Raw genomic sequence first — 17,169 nt, forward strand, 5'->3', positions numbered from 1 at the left:
CCTTTCCTGTGGGAAGCCCGTCCCGTCATTGGAAATAGGTAACCGACCCTTACCACTTTTGCACTCACCCGGGTGGCGAGAATCAGCCATTATACCGGAAGCTCCTCATCCTCATATCTGAATTGGGGGAAGAGAATGGGAGGTAAGCATAAATTCACTAATTTACCTTCATAATTACTCATAATAATACATTTAATACAAGCGAATTAAATATTAATTAGCTCAATAAAATTCTTCACTCTCTTAAGTTTCTTTTTTATTCAATAATGACCCTACCTTTTCTCCCATTGTTAAAAATTTGTTAAGATATTTGTAAGGAAAAAGTGTCCTCAATATTTTTTACCAATTATCGAAAGATTGTAAGTATTACCGTCTGTTTTTATGAGACCTTTGAGATTTAATTGCACTGTGATTTAATTCTTGAAAAAATATTGTTATATTTCATTCTAGATTTTAGTACTTAGATCGTAACCATTTTCAATTCGGTTCGAATTCAACAACATTCTTAATCTTCTGGAACTTTTATAAATACTAATAAAATATTTCAGTCACAGCAAAAATGAATTAATCGAATAGGGCTACAATAATTTATAAATGATTAATATTGGATAATGATAGCATATGCAAAATAATACTTCATAAAACGAAATAACTAAATCAAAAATTTCATAAAAGATTAATTAATTTTCTTGAAAGTGAACAATATTTCAAGACTATATAATTATATCAAAAGAATTAATGTATAACACACCATCGATGCAAAAGAAAGCACAAAAAATAATAATAATGTGCTTATTCTTATAAACCCCTTCTAATTCCGAAAGAAAGGGCAAAAAAAAAAAAAAAAAAATCTATTTTTGAAACCGATACACTGAAGAATACTATAGTTTTCATCATTTTCAAGCAAGGAACTTTTGATGAAATAATTTCCCATGGATTCATCTTTTTCTTCACTCCCACTTCCGAGACCGAAACTATCCGATTTTGTTATTCGGGATGTTTCACATTCGCGTGTTTTTCAGCGTAATCAGTGTTAGTGAATTTTTAACAAGAACGCGTAAAATTAACAATTATTAACAAAGTTAGAGCAATCTTGGATGAGTTGTTTTAGTGTTTGTTGCTAAAAATCTATCATATCACATATATTTATCTTTTGTCATAAATTTCAGTCGGTAACATTTCATTAGTGAAATAATTGTAATCTAATAAACTGATCATTTATTGTAAATAAACCTAATTTACATTTACACAGTTTACATATATCGTCGATTTATTGTGATTTCACATAATTTAATAACAGGGGAACAACTCTTCTTAGCATGCATATTGCAAAAGAGTGTCGAAAATAATTTCCTATGTTTTATTAAATTTAATTTAACTATTAACCTGATTTTAAACAGAAAATTATCATAATAAATTAGAAAAACTTTCAAAGAAGTTTAGAAAGGATTAACAATTAGATGAATTAAATTATAATTCGTTTCCGAATTATTCAATAAATTCTAAATTAAGGAAAACAATACTATCGCCCTATTCATGAGTAATATAAATCCTTTAGTTTTCTAAATAATTCTACTAACGGGTTAAGGGGTCTCCGAGAAAACAATAAAGTCGTTTTTATCGTCGTTAAGGGAGTACTCACAATTTATGTAATTCAAATTCTTAAACTTTATATCTATTAAGGATTAAATGTTAAAATTACAATTTAGAAAAGTTACTAAACATTGAAAATATTTTATGTCTTTCAGCTCATATTTTATGAAATGATTCAGAATTTTAGTACCGTAAAAAAATTAGAATAGCCTGTTTTTCTGATGTAGGTTTTATTTTAATTTTTTAGAAGGGGAGGCGTTTATTCAATGGATATATAAATAGAAAAACAGAAATGGAATTCCAGTTCAAAATAAATAAATAACCCTAGGATATATATACTTCAGAAATATTTTGTTAATTTGAATATGTCACAGAGATCAAAAATTGAACATGGATTTAATTATTCATTAAAAAGAATCTTAGTACGATGATATCTACAGTCTGAAGATAATAAAATGTTAACCTGATTTTATCGGATGCAGATTTAGCAGATAACGATAATTTCGTGGTAGCAATTACTATATTTCTAATAAATGATAACAAAGAGAAAAAAGTTAAAAACCAATAACAGATTAAAGCTACATTCAAGACGATATGGAACTCTGCAAAGGATTTAATAACCACGTAACTTTGCCTCTCTAGATACACCTTTCATAAAGTGAAGTTTTATTTGCGATGTGGTGATTGTATAAAATTAATGTCTCATCCAAAAAATTAATAATTTAAAAACAAATTCTATAACAAAGGAATCTTTACTTGATGTTTATATGAGAAAGCTGTCATATGCAAATGAAGACATTATAAAGCGTTTAAAAAATGTTTAACTTCTGTAACAAATTGTCAAATATTGCCCTTATATTTGCCTAATTAATTATTATTAAATAAATAGTTTTTAAATTATTTTGTAGAATATATATATATATATACTAATCATTTTATGTTTTTATATGCTGAAATCTATGAAAATTGTTTTGTATGTTGAAATCTATGTCTAATCATTAACATTATAAAATAAGTAAGTAATATTGTTAGTCAAAAGTTGAAATTTATACGACATAATTTTAAAGCGATGGTACGAGAAAGAGGGTAAGCAACATGGTAAGCGAAAAGCAATCATCGCTTATTTGGTCACTCTCCTTCGCTGCTCCAGGCCCATAGGATTTCATTGCGGAGGTCACGCGCAGTGGTACCGGGCAATTGGTTGTCGACAGGATTCAATTGTCCCCTGCAGCCATTTCCTCTTCTAACGCCTAACATGGTTTGCGAGCCTTGGTAATTGCCCCCTTCTTGAAACATTGAAAAACATCCCCTTAACAATCAAGCAACCTTCTCAGTACTGGATCAAACCAGAAATAGTCACAATAAAACTAAATTTCCCGCCTTCAAATTTGGAATACGAAGAGAAAAAAACTAAATTTCCCGCCTTTAAATTTGGAATGCGAAGAGAAAAAAAACTAAAATTCCCATCTTTAAATTTGGAATGTGAAGGGAGAAAAAAAAGAAAGAAACAAACGACAACAAGAAAAAAATCTTGATTCAGATTAGATATAAATACTTATATTAGTAAAACCCAAAAGATTATATTATTTAATTTCATTCATTGAAAATTTCTATTGGATAGAAGCATAGAGTATTCTCATTGGCTAGAAGCATAGAGCATTCTCCAAAAGAGAATCACCTTCTCAAGTGTGACCTTTGTTTGCTCCTCTGTTACTTGAGCCATAAATTCTTTCACATTCAACTGCGTCATGCGTAAAGAAAGGTTAATCTTCTCAGGTTGTTTATTCACATGACCATTTGTTCATTTTTTTTCCCTCTCTCTCTGTTTTTTGATTTTTTTTTGTCTTCTTAACATTAAACATTGGTCTTATTTTTAATGTGTAATTGTAGTGGTTCAGCACAGATTCTGAGTAGAGGTGCTCTGCACTGGGATTCCATTGCGCGGAATAGTTTCCGCGCATTTCGATTTTGGACACACCCCGAGTTTCATCTGCATTGTAGGATTTAGAACAGGATGTTTTTTTTTAAAGTAGATTTTATTTGAAGAGGTTTATTCTATCGTATTATATGTTAAAGCAAATCAACTAACCGTCTAAAGAAAAAGAATACCTTAAAAATTTATTATAATCTGTTCACCAGTCTTATGCTTCGCAAAATGACGTCATCATATTACAACTTTTGAATAGGAACAAGTATTGTTGTTAATTTTCGTCACAAATATAACGAGGAGAGAAGTTCATATGTCTCAAATTTTGTGTTATATTGCAAATAAAAGTTAATCTTTTTTTTTTTTTGCTGAAATTTTAATACTTCTAATTTAAAGTTAATTTTTAATAGGTGCTCTTTTGTCGTCTACCATTTGTACCGTTTGTTGAAGAACTGGTTTGGATCAGTTAAAAAAATTATATCAATTTATGCACCTTTATAGCATCATTAAAATATATTGCATTGAATTATATAACTTTGTTTTTTTCATATATATTTTAAATTGTACATTTCTTATTGATTTTTGTATAAAGTTTTTATTTTAGCTTTTTTAATATATATATATATTATATACACAAATCTGTCTCATGCTTTAATTAAATTGGTATATAAATAAAGCCTATACTCATGCTTATTTAGTTATTTATTATAATCGTTGGTGATTTTTCTAAAATTCTGGTTACAGTAAATGCATATCCTTTGAAGAGAGGATGAATCAACTATAGCAAAAGAAAACAAAATCAGTGTATTTACAAGAGGAAATGGATGAATTCAAGGTAAATTTTCAGTTTATTTAATATTCAAATTTGTAAACATTGTTAAAATATTATTTTAAACTGCTGAATATAATATTAGTGATTAAAGCTTCTTAATGTTGTTATATGTTTAAAAAATTAACTGTTTTAAAATGTTTTTATGAACAAAACTAGATTTTTCAAACTATTTATAGATATTAATAAAAGGAAATCAAAAGACCTCAAAATTTATTAAATTGTATAATAGTGTATATACAATATGTTTCGTATTACTTAAACATAATTATGGATGAATCCATTCTATCTTTCTAAGAAACAAGATCCAAAATTTTGCATAATAGTTTAAATTAACTTCTGACATATTAAAACTTATATATAACCAATATTGTTATTAAATTTATTCGTAATACAGTTTTTGTTTATCATCAATTACAATTTTGCTTTCAGTCATTTGCCATAATCCCTTTAGTAATTAAATTCATATAAAACTCCAGTTTGTATTTTTTATGGAGATATTTTAATTGAAATAGAAATATTCCACTCACTACTGTTTTGTTTACTACTCACTACTGTTTAGTTTTTGATTTGTTATGCATGTCTTTTTTTTTTATATAAATTTGTATTGTTTGAAAAATATTTCTTAATTAGTAGACCTCGGGTATATTAATATCTTGTCTAGGAAAAGACACTGAATTAAATAATTTTGTGTATTTTCTTCTAAAAGTTAAATGGCCTAATTTAAATGCAAGGTAATAAATTATTGACATAACACTAAATGGAATATCAAATGTTTTACTTTAAATTTCAGAATTATAATTTATCAATATTCTCATAGCAATATTTGAGTTAAAAGCAAATATTGCTAAATAAATTTTTAATCGGTAATTTAACGATAAAGAATCATTCTAACTAACTTTGATCTTAATACAAGCACTGACAACCATATAAAATATATGCCATTGTGAATATCTTGTACACGGAGGTCCTTCAAAGAAGTTTAGAATATTATTAATTATAGGTTAGTTAATTTGCCACAGAATTTTTATTGTACTTTCAAAGGGAGTCAAGAATTTGTTTACTTAATTGAAAGCTTTCCCTAAATATACTCAAGGTACCTCTTTATGGATAAACGTATATTTTTAGATGTAAAATGCTTAGTCAAATTAAAAACACACACTCACTCATACAAAACTTTGAATCTGCTTAAAATGAATATTAGATTACTGATTGTAGTTTGCAAAATTTTTGTTGTATATGTAGCTTTTTATTATTGTTTTTCAATTATGTTTTTGCAATTTTTTAAAAACATTCATATTAATGTAATAAAAAAATTATCTTACTGTGATTGCAAGTAATATATTATTAAAATTCATAAAAATTTCAATTTGGATGAGATGAATTTTTAAAGCATCTTCTTAATATTAAAATGTTTTTTCAAGAAAGTAAATTGAACTTATTCCTTGTTTAAATACACTGTGAAAGAGCAATACATGAAATAAAATCATTTTTTAAATGTCAAGGTCACAATACCTTGACATTTAACCAGAAATACCTTGGTCTGACCAAGGTAATATTTTCTGTATATGGAAACATGGTTTTTAATTAATTAGAGAATAAGATATTTTAACTTATTATCACCAAACCTTCACTAAAATTTTCTTCATGCTTTATATTAAATGCGAGCAAAATTTTATGAATATACATTTGATAGATTGAATTTCTATAGCCTATAAACTATTTATGAATTTTATATAGTATATAGATTATTTTAGTGACATATCAACTAGATATATACTGCAACCTTATAAATTGAACAGAATTATATCTAAAGACTATGGTAAGCATTTATATCTGATAATTCTGTGGCCTATTACTTTTAATTTTTATGTGATATTTTATAATTTGGTAAATGCTTAAATTGTCAACTTTGCAATTTCATTAATAGAAGCAGTGGAAGTTTGTGAGTAAAATGAATTGTAACAAAGTGATAGATTTAATATACTCTTTATGTTTGAATTTCAAATATACTTTCTAAAATTCTGCCTTTTTTTTTTTTTGCCATAATCTGTTAGAAATGTGCTCAGATTTTAATAGGATGAAATGGTACAGATGGAGAATATCTGAATTTATTGGACATTAAATAAGCACAGAAACTGGATAAATATTTATATAAGGAGCATAAATGTGTTCATTTAAATTTTATTCAGGGTCTGCCTAGCCAAATATATCAGATATTTAGTTGTAATGTCATATGTATATTAAGCATTTTATGAATAAAAGTATGATGGCATTTCAAATCGGAAATATATCAGCGTTTCAAGCTATTCTGTTAATTACAGATAAGAATTTTTTAGAAAACTATTAAATGAGAACAACTGTAATATGACCAACAATGTTTGAAATACACTGTTTTTTATAGCCATTGCTTTATAAGTATCAGAATTTTAGATTTAGACAATCATCTGCTCACAGAATTATGCAAATATATGTTTTATGATATAAAGGTTCTATTGACAAATATATGGTTTTATATAGCATAAGTAAATGTTTTATTTCTAAAATTATTTAATATATTTCATTGAAGTAAAAATAATATTATTTGATTGTTGATTTCAGAATGAAAAGTTATTTCATGTTTATTGCTCTCTTTTCTCGTAAAGGAATAAAAAATTATGCCTTTTATAACATTTATAAAACATACTGCATTGCAATGCAAAGAATGATGAGTAATTTTTTTAAAATATTTTATATAAAAAAAAACAATTTTTGTTACAATTTTTTTGTTATTGTATAGCTTTCGTATTTGGTTTATTAAACTAGTTTAATCATAGATTTTATGAGTGAAATTCTCATTATATAATGATTTAAATACTTGCAATAATTTTTTAAAACTATTTTTGCATTTCCAGAGAATGTGTTATGAGAACACTGGATAAATCTACATTTGCCAAAGAAAATGAAAAAGGAATGTAAGGTAAGTGTTAAACCCAATATTCCTATAATACCTTAGTCCAACATTCTTTATTTTTAACATGTTATATTTTGTTGGTTGCTCATACATGAATTGTCTTGAATGATCCAAAACATACTATTTGAAATTTACTGATTGTTACTGAAGACTGTTTGAAATTTAAAATGATTGCCTCATCAAACAAAGTGCCTTGCCTATTTGTGCAATTATCTGACTTGTATGCAATAGTACATTTATTGAAAATATTTGACTATTTAACCTCCTTCCTCCCCAGGAGAAAAAAAAAAAATCAAGATTGCTCGACATATGGAACAGAAACAATGCTTCCCCCCTCCCCCTTTCCCAATTGTTTTAGAATTATTGAGAAACTTCAGTAAATATGAGATTGACTAGGTTATTGTGAAAATGAAGATCACAATCAATAATTATTATTTTGAATCCTTTTTCTTTTATTGGAATCGTATTTTTTTCTGTTTTTGTAAATGTATTTGATTACAAAATATCACATTGGGGATTTTTCTACTCGCTTTATTATTATTTTTTAACGCATTCTTACCAGATATTTCTTTTTATTTGTGCATATCAGGGCCATAAACTCTATTTGGAAAGCCAAATGATGAAATTTGACATGTTTTGCTGTGAAATGGGGGGAAAAAAATTAATAGTTACTCAAAAAGTTATTATTATCTATCTTATAGCGTCACTGGTCATTTTCTTTTTGTGGAGAAACACTGAATCACTCATTTTATATTTTACATTTTCAAGTGCATCTTTTCAGTAATATTTTTCCATATTTTATTTCTCAATATATTCTATAGAGTTCTTAGGTATTCTTTACTGTTCCTTTGGAAAATGGGATAATTATTTAATTAATTTTTTTACTTTTTTGTGTGTGTGTGATCTAATGTTGGGGACATTCTTTTCTGAGAATTACATGCTTACAGTTTTCTATTATAATACATTATAGTACTTTAAATGATTTATACATTTTTTACTTATTGAATTCTTATAAAATAATTATAATTAAAGCATGCAAGTTGAATAACGTTAAATTTAAACAGATAATTAACCGTAATTAATCTTTACTTATGGGCAGTGTAACTGTTGTGCTAGAATTTTTAAAAATTTTCCTTATGGGTCGGTACAAACTGGTACAACCAGCAACGAGTTTGAATTTCGTCCCCCCTCCCCCTTAAACTTTCCAGCTGAACCCTAACTGCATCATAAAATCCCTTCCCATTTGTGTCATACCCTTTAGGGTCAGGAGATTTTGCCCCGCAGTTATTATAATCACTGTTGGCACTAGTGAGTTTTGTGGACCCTGCTTTGGCGACATTTCTAACATTCCTAAAAGGTATGGAATGAGCTTGCTTAATTTTATTTCCGAGTAGTACTCGATTAAAAACTTTCTTCTTTTCCCCCCGTTCCTTAATTTTTTAACTTTATAATAATGTGTTTAATAATAAATAAAATTTTGCAATAAAATTAATAATAATAAAATTTTATAACTTTATAATAATATGTGTTTATAATTTTGCCCATCTATTCGAATGATAAATATTTGAACCAAGAATTACTTGAAGTTTCATTTCTGATGGAATGGTTAAATGAAGGTAATCAGCACCATAGATCATGTTACATCTTCCCTTCCATTTGTCACAAATGATCGCAGAAAAACAAAATAGAACCTCAGATTGTTCCCCCCCCCCCGGCCATTATATTTTACATTGAAAACTAACAAAACACTCTGTTTTGTCTTCATGCTTACTCCCTCATCCCATGACTGGAGCTTTGGCCGTATATACTTCCTAGTCATTAATGTACTAGTCTAACACAATATTAAAGAACTGATGACTTAGTTTTTTTCAGCTTTAAATTTTAATGCTTGAACTGGTTATATTCTAGCTAAAAGTACATTTTGGTTTTGATTTTTAAATAAGCTATCAGTTTCATCATTAGTTTTCTGGATTTATGAAAACGATTGATTTAATAATTTATAATTAATCATTCATTAAAAGTTATAATTCTAATTTTAAAGTAATGAAGGATGTTTTTTAAATCTATCAAAAGAATAATTAGTAGTTTTTTTATGCGTCTATCTGTATCTTCATTTCAATCCACTGAAAAGTTACTAGACACTTAAATTATTCTGGAAATATTTATATTGAAATAAAATAAAATAAAGTAGCTGCATAAAAAAGTCAGGAATTCTAGATTTAATTTTAAGCATTTCTGAAAGATAATCTAAATCATCTGCTAGCAAAAATGCTTGTATTTTATAAGGAATGCTGATCATTTAGAATGCCAGCTTTATTTTTTTAAGGTTTAAAGTTTTTTTGCTAACTACTTTTCAGCGTAATATTAGTGCAATAAAATCTTATGTATCAAATTCTAAGTAAGCCATATCTAATCTTACTTTGGTTAAATTAATTGTCTTAAATCTTGTGATTACCTGTGTATTAGTAAATTTTTCTGCAGAAAAATAATTTTTTGTTATAATTCAGTTATTGATTGTCTACAAAATTGAGCATATTTTTCAAAAATACACACTGCAATGAGTAATCGAAAGAAAAAAAATAACTATAAATTGTAAGAATCGACAATAGAATAGAAAATCATTACTAGTAATTTATATTAAAAATTGTTCAAACTTTGTTAGGAAATAAAATTATATTCGATTTCTGTGAGTGCAATATATTAATATTAAAACATTCAAAGATATTTTAATCTACAAAATAACAGAGGATTGTTATCTGTGTTATGCACAAATAAATGGGAATATTTTTAAAAAGAAAATACAAACAATTAGGATCTTTATACCCGATATATAAAATCGTTACATTTTATCAAAATTGATGAGTTTGAAGAATAAAATAAATTCACATTATGTTCAAACTTTATAAGAATTAAATTTACAGCCTCAGTAATACTTGAGAAGTTTATTTAATTACAAATATGATTGAAAGATGGACAACATTTTGTTTAATGCGCTAAATAACTATACAGTAGTTATCTTATTTGCAGTTTATATAATGTCATAAAATTTAATTCAATACTTTCACCTACGGAATTAGCAAACTAATGTTTCAGAAAAAAATAAAATAAAACTGCGATTTAAAAAGTTTTTTCTAGGGTTCAGACACATTAAAACCACAAAAAAGCAACCTGGTTACAACAGAGAGGACAGATGGCCAGTTACCACTACGGGTGGTCAACATCGAAGAGGTTATTTTTAACAATCGCCTTTAAAAGAAGGGTAAAGCATTTTCTATCTCTTCTCAATGAAGGTCTGCTTTCAAAGTAACTTTTCTGAGTTTGGGTTCCCAAAGGTCGAAATAACATTCCTAGGGGCTATGGAATGAGTTAGAATAGTTTCATTTCTCAGTAGTACTGGATTTAAAACATTCTTCTTTCCCCCATTCCTTAAAATTTTAATTTTATAAATTCCTTAATTTTTTTAACTTAATAAAATTTTATAATTGTATAGTAATATTGTTTATAGTTTGGTCCATATTATCAAATGATAAATATTTAAACCAAGAATTACTTGGAATTTCTTATCTGATGCAATGGTGTAACGAAGGTAATCAATGCCCTAGACAAAATTTTATTTCACTCCCAGTCATCATAAATGATGCAGAAAATCTAAATAGTACCTGGGATTGTTTTTTTTAGCCCTTTCACTATATTTAACATTGGAAAGCCCTCTGTTTTGTCTTCATGCTCCCGCCTTATGCTTGGAGCCACGAGCATATATGCTTCCCCGTCATTTAGGTACAAGTTAAACACAGCATTAAAAAATCGATGAGTTGCAATTTTTTTCAGCTTTACATTTTAATACTTGAATTTAATATATTCTTTCTAAAAAAAAAAAATCAGTTTTGATTTTTAAGTAAGCTCTTGGTTTTATCATTATTTATAAAAATGATTGATTTAATGATTTATAATTAATTATTCATTTGTTAGAATTATAATTTGTAAATATTGAAGAAGATTCAAAAATGTATAAAAAATAATAATAAATAGTTTTTCTGTGCATTCAAATATCGGAAGATAAATATTAAAACGTTTATACTTTCATTTGAGTTCACTGAAAAGTTACTAGATGCTCAAATTATTCCAGAAATATTTGTATTGAAATGAAATAAAACTAACTAGCTGCATAAAAAAGTTGAGAATTCTAGATTTAAATTCTTCTGATTTTTAAACATTTCTAAAAGATAATCAAAACCATCAGCTAGTAAAAATATTAATATTTAATAATGAATGCTGATTATTAAGAATGTCATTAAAAAAAAGAAACCTTCAAAAGACCTTCAAAGAATGAAGCTAACTACATTTCAGCATAATATTGTCACAATCAAATCTTATATATCGAATTCTAAGTAAATCATATTTAATCTTACTTTAAATTAATAATAATCATATTCGATTTTAGTGCGCACATTATATTAGCATTAAAACTTTCAAAGATGTGAATCTTTTAAAAAAGAAAACATAAACTATTAGGGTCTTTAATACATTATATATAAATAGCAACATTTTATCAAAACTGATGAATTAAAAGTTTAACAATAAAATAAAGTTCACAGTGATGTGTTCAAGTGTTATAAGAACTAAATTGATACCTAAAGTAATGCTTGAGAAATTTATTTAACTTTAAATATGATTTAAAAAAATTGACAAAATCTTGTTTAATGGGCTAAATAACTACAGAGCAGATATCATATTTACAATTTATTTAGTATCTTAATATTTAATTCTACAGAATTGGTAAACTAATTTTTCAGGGGAAAAAATTAACAAAATTACGATAAAAAGCTTTTTCTAGGGTTCAGACGCTGTAAAACAGCAACCTGGTTACTACGGGGAGGACAGATGACCCATTGACACTATGGGTGGTCGAAATCGGCGAGGTTATTTTCAACAAACATCTTTAAAAGAAGAGGAAAGCATCTTCTAGTTTTTGTCACTGACTGTCCGTATTTAAAATAACTTTTCCATGTTTGGGTTCTCGAAGCTTAAAAGTTAATAAAAGCAAATCAGTCATATTTCAAGAAATTTTCTTACATGTTTGTTTCTGCAAATTTACAGTTTTCACAATTAAGGTTTTCTTTTCTTAAAGTTCATTGTTTTTCCCACATTTTATTAAAACAGTCCTAAACATTATACATGGGATAAATTTGAGTACATATATGGTACAAATCCTTTAAATTACTGATTTTAGATTTATTTAGTGCAGCATTAATTAATAAAGATTTTAAAAAAATGTGCGTAATTTAAAACATTTTCTTTCTAGCTGAAAATAATTTTCTGTTTTAAAAAATATCCTTTTTGCTATTTCTTTCTGCAATGAAATCTATAAAATTAAGGGCAAGTTGAATCTTAATTTTGGTAAATATGTTACATATTTAATTTAACTTCATTGCTTCTTTTGTAGAATAATTTACCAATGAATTTCCATTGAAAAGTTAGTTATTTTTTTAAACATATCTTGTATTCAGATTTTCTTTCACTATTCAATTTGCTGTAATTTTCTTATAGCACCTTCATTTATAAGTCTGGATTCATGACATAGTTTCTAGATTTATTGTTAAAATCTTTATTTTTATATTTGCAATTACCTTTTAAGAAAATGGTTTCTTTATAGTGAAGAACATTTTAATTTTACTTTTAAATTTCTTATGATTAATAAGTTTGGTATTATTCAAATTCTTATTAATACTACTAGAAAATGCACTTACAGTGTCTCACAAAAGTGATGGGACACTTGTGCTTTACAAAAGGAAACTAATAAAATAAATAAATAAACATGTACAAAAAAATTTTTGGGTGTGTTTCATATTTAAAGTTAGTAACAATTATTACATAATATACATTTTGTCAAAATATTAAAATATTAATTTAATAAAAATACAATTGTTTAGAACAGGGCAAAAAATGGCTCACATAAGTGATGGGAGACTTACTTTTCCATCAAATATTTATCCAAAAATTTTACTTTTTAAAAGCTTTTAATATTTTGTTGGATTTACTTTTACTTTTAAAACATGATTTAATCTTCTTGGGATGGATTCGACTAATTTTTTTGTGATTTTAAACCATTCTTCTTGAAGCACCGATTTTAATTGTTGTTTTGAAGAAATGGTGTGTTTGCGAATTCTTGATTCCAATTCTTGCCAAATATTCTTTATGGAATTTAAGTCTGGAGATTGTGGTGGTGTTTTTATTATTTCAGGACAGTTATACAGCAGCCAGAGTCTAACGTTCAAAGCAGTGTGCTTGGGGTCATTGTCCTGGTAGAATTTAAAATCGTTATGAAGGTTCAATTTTCGTGCTGAAGATTTCAAATTTTGCTTTAAAATGTCAATATACTTATACTGATCCATTATACTGTCAATAAAAACAAGATTACCAACTCCAGCAGAAGACATACACCCCCATACCATAACTCCTCCTCCACCATGTTTTACTGTTGGCACCCAGTTCTGTTTGCAAAATTCTTCCCTGGGTTCCAAGATTCTACCGTCAGAACCAAATATATTAAATTTACTCTCATCAGCAAATATAACTTTATTCCAGTAATAAGAATTCTTATTTATGTTGGATTTTGCAAAAGCTCGTCTGAGTTTTCTATTCTTTTTACTTACGAAGAATTTTTTCCTCGCTACTCTACCGTGATATCCAGCAGATCGAATTACCCTTCTAACAGTCTCAGGATTAACAATTATTCCATATAATGCTTGTAAATCAGCAGCAACTTTAGGGGCACTCTTTCTTGGATTTTTTTTTTTTTAGTATTTCGAACGATAATTTGCTTTATTCCATTGGATAGCTTTGATGGTCGGCCAGGTCTTCTTTTATCCTGAATAATATGATTCTTTTTATATCGTTTAATGATATTGAAAACTGTTGAATGACTCAAGTTAACTGTTTCAGCAGTTTTTCTAATAGATTTTCCCCATTCAATATACAAATTAATAACTAATTTTCGAATTTCAGGCGAAGTTTCTTTTCGTTTAGCATTCATGGCAGCACAGAGCTAAAAAACACAAGAATTCCAAAACAAATTGGAGAGAAATACTGCAGACGATTTTATAAATTATTGCCAATTGCTTTTGAGTAAAAATAAAACCACCAAAAATATTTTTATTGTTTATTTCAGACTATTTTTGTTGCATATCTAATGATGTCCCATCACTTATGTGAGCTATTTTTTGCTCCGTTCTAAACAATTGTATTTTTATTAAATTAATATTTTGACAAAATGTATGTTATTTAATAATTGTTACTAAATTTAAGTATGAAACACACCCACAAAAAATTTGTACATGTTTTTTTAATTTATTTTATAACAGTTTCCTTTTGTAAAACATAAGTGTCCCATCACTTTTGTGAGACACTGTATGTAGAAAGTTTTGTTTCATTTCTGATTGTTATAGGTTTACTAACAAAAGCTATAGTAGAAAATATCATAAACAATGGCAGATGACTTAAGAAATAGGCAGGGGGGGGGGTAATTTGCAGTGCACTTTGATAATATATAATAGTACTAAAAACTTTGTTTCCTTCCTGTGGGATCTTCTTTATCCACAATGCTCATGTTCTCTAGCAAAAAAAAAAAAAAAAATGCAATGCCAAATACAATTTAAAAAAAAAAAAAACTGAAAGGAAATAACAGCTATCTTTAATTTGGTCAGTGAAGATTTAATTTTTTTTATTGTCCTTGGCTGTGTACTAGGGTAGGACAGATCAGAGACTTAGACCCAACGAGCTGTACATCTTATGTTAAGTCACAGGTGGATTAAACACACTGATTATGGTTCTTCATGTTCTGTAAATTGATGCATATAATAACCTGCTTGCAGACAATCACGTTTTTGTAGTGCTGAGGAGCAGATAACTGATCAGAAGGGGTGGGGGGGGGGTATTTATAAAAGTTCTGCTAATAATGAAGTTCTTTTATTTTGCTTGAATAATGATGCCCATGTCCCTGATTTAAGTCTAACCATTTTATACTAACAATTGTTCTTCCCTACCCATATTGATATTATGATTTTTTGACTAACAAATTGAATTCTTTAGATTTTCAGAATTGCAATGATCTTAACGTCTGGTCAGCTCTTTAGAATTACAATTTTGAAAATTTGAAATGTGACTTCATCGTTTTTATTATTCTAAATGATTTTTAAAATTGTCACTTCAAAAATTTGCCTCCCACTCTTTTGCTTCTACTGGCAAAGGAATGATCTGTCTTAACTTTATCAAGTACAGTATTTTTTCTGTTATTAACCTTTGGGAAGTTTTAGTTGGCAAATTCCTTTGTGAAAACCAATGTCTCTGTGCAGATAGGTATTGTGAATTCTAAATCTAACCTTTTTAATTTATTTATGGATTTTTTTTATGTAGAAATATTTTGATTCTAGACTTAATTCAGTTTATGAGAGAGATGGCTTTTTTTGTTTGTTTGTTTACAGAATTCATAAAAGTTATTTAGAAATGTATATTTGAATCCTTTTATATAAACATGGAAAAAAAGGGGAACAATTTTTGTAATAATTATCTGAACTTACATTATAAAGATATAGCATTGCATATCCAAAGACTTAAGTTCTGAAGAACCGAATGTAGTGATCCAGGTAGAAAGGCTTGACTTATAAGTAAAATTTATTATAGAAATTTGACTTGGCATACATGAACTGCAATTATAAATTTGGAAATATTTTTTGAAAATGAATAATATTAAAATTAACATTGATGAAAAATGCCAATGTTCCATATGAGAATAAAATAAATTTTAGGACATGCCCGCCCCCTCCTAAAATACTGATATTTTATATATTTTGAAAACTTTTCTCTTGATGATACCTCTTTGTATCTTGAAATAGTTTCATAAAAATTTTAGGACAGTAAAACCCGAGTCTGGGTGGTTTTGACTGCAGGATGTGCTTACTTTTCAGCAAATATAAAGAATTTATTCGTAATTTATTTAATTCACATGTTAAGCATTCTTTTTTTTTTTTTTTTTTTTTTTTTTTACCCTGGAGTCTGAAAGTGCCTCAAGTTTTCTTCCTCTAATAGGTGGGGAAAGACCATAGACTTCTGTGGAGTATAATGTAAATTAAGATATAAAATATTAATTGTTTTATAACTACAAAATAATGTTTTTTTTTTTTTGTTAATTTTTAAAAATTTGATCCTTTAATTAAAGAGGATTTAGAATGTGTTTAAAATTTTTTATCTTTTTACTTGAACTTTTTTACAGAAAAATATTGAAGTAAGTCAATAAATTTAAATAATTAATTTAATTAAAAATAAAATTTAAATAATTATTTTTATAATAGTATTTTAATAACTTAAATTTAAAATCAATTAATTAATTAATATAAGTAAGATAATAATCGTAATTTAATTATTCTTAAGACACATTTTTTTAATTAAAAATTTTAATATGAAGTTAACATTCATATTCTGTTTAGACAGTTAAGGAAAGGAGACCCTATGACTGATTTGCCAATTACTGAACTTAATCGGGGCCTCTGAGAATGCAATAAAATTTTTTAATGGCCTTGGAACATTGCCCACCATTACAGTTTGGGGATAAGTGATGGGCCGCTTTCTACTGCGGTCAGCCAGTTTTCTAGAACAGACTAGCATGACTTTAAAAAGTTTTAGAATCTTAATATCTTTTTTTGTTTAAAATTTCTAGTTTATTAATGGATTACATAGAAAAGAATACATATCATCTCTGACATTTACATAAGTAGTTAATATGTTTTGCTTTTCTTAATAAGTAGTATTTTCCACCTTGTAACTTTTTGATTACAGCTACCCATTAATCCTAAGACTATGTTAGAGTTAGAC

The 17,169-nt window shown here is 27.0% G+C and overlaps 2 protein-coding genes across 8 annotated transcripts in view; one reads left to right on the forward strand and one right to left on the reverse strand.

Annotated features, from left to right (window-relative positions):
* The window catches only part of LOC129960715 (uncharacterized), a 106,328-nt gene that overhangs the window by 70,939 nt on the left and 18,220 nt on the right, over positions 1-17,169 (reverse strand). The gene's annotated exons all lie outside the window — the stretch shown is intronic.
* Positions 3,269-17,169, forward strand: part of LOC129960716 (uncharacterized) — a 65,483-nt gene continuing 51,582 nt past the window's right edge. The window contains exons 1-3 of one of the 7 annotated variants that reach the window (XM_056074290.1): positions 3,269-3,369; positions 4,265-4,355; positions 7,244-7,308. Coding sequence is in view for 1 of the 7 variants with exons in the window: in XM_056074296.1 (XP_055930271.1) it covers positions 7,291-7,308 (18 nt within the window). In the remaining 6 variants the exon portion in view is untranslated. Of the gene's footprint in view, positions 3,370-3,437; positions 3,623-3,644; positions 3,786-3,848; positions 3,868-4,264; positions 4,356-7,243; positions 7,309-17,169 lie in introns of those variants that run through there. The other 6 variants (XM_056074295.1, XM_056074296.1, XM_056074291.1 and 3 more) reach the window with 6 other exon arrangements.

Source organism: Argiope bruennichi, chromosome X2 (assembly GCF_947563725.1).
Source record: "Argiope bruennichi chromosome X2, qqArgBrue1.1, whole genome shotgun sequence".
NCBI classification, from domain to species: domain Eukaryota; kingdom Metazoa; phylum Arthropoda; class Arachnida; order Araneae; family Araneidae; genus Argiope; species Argiope bruennichi.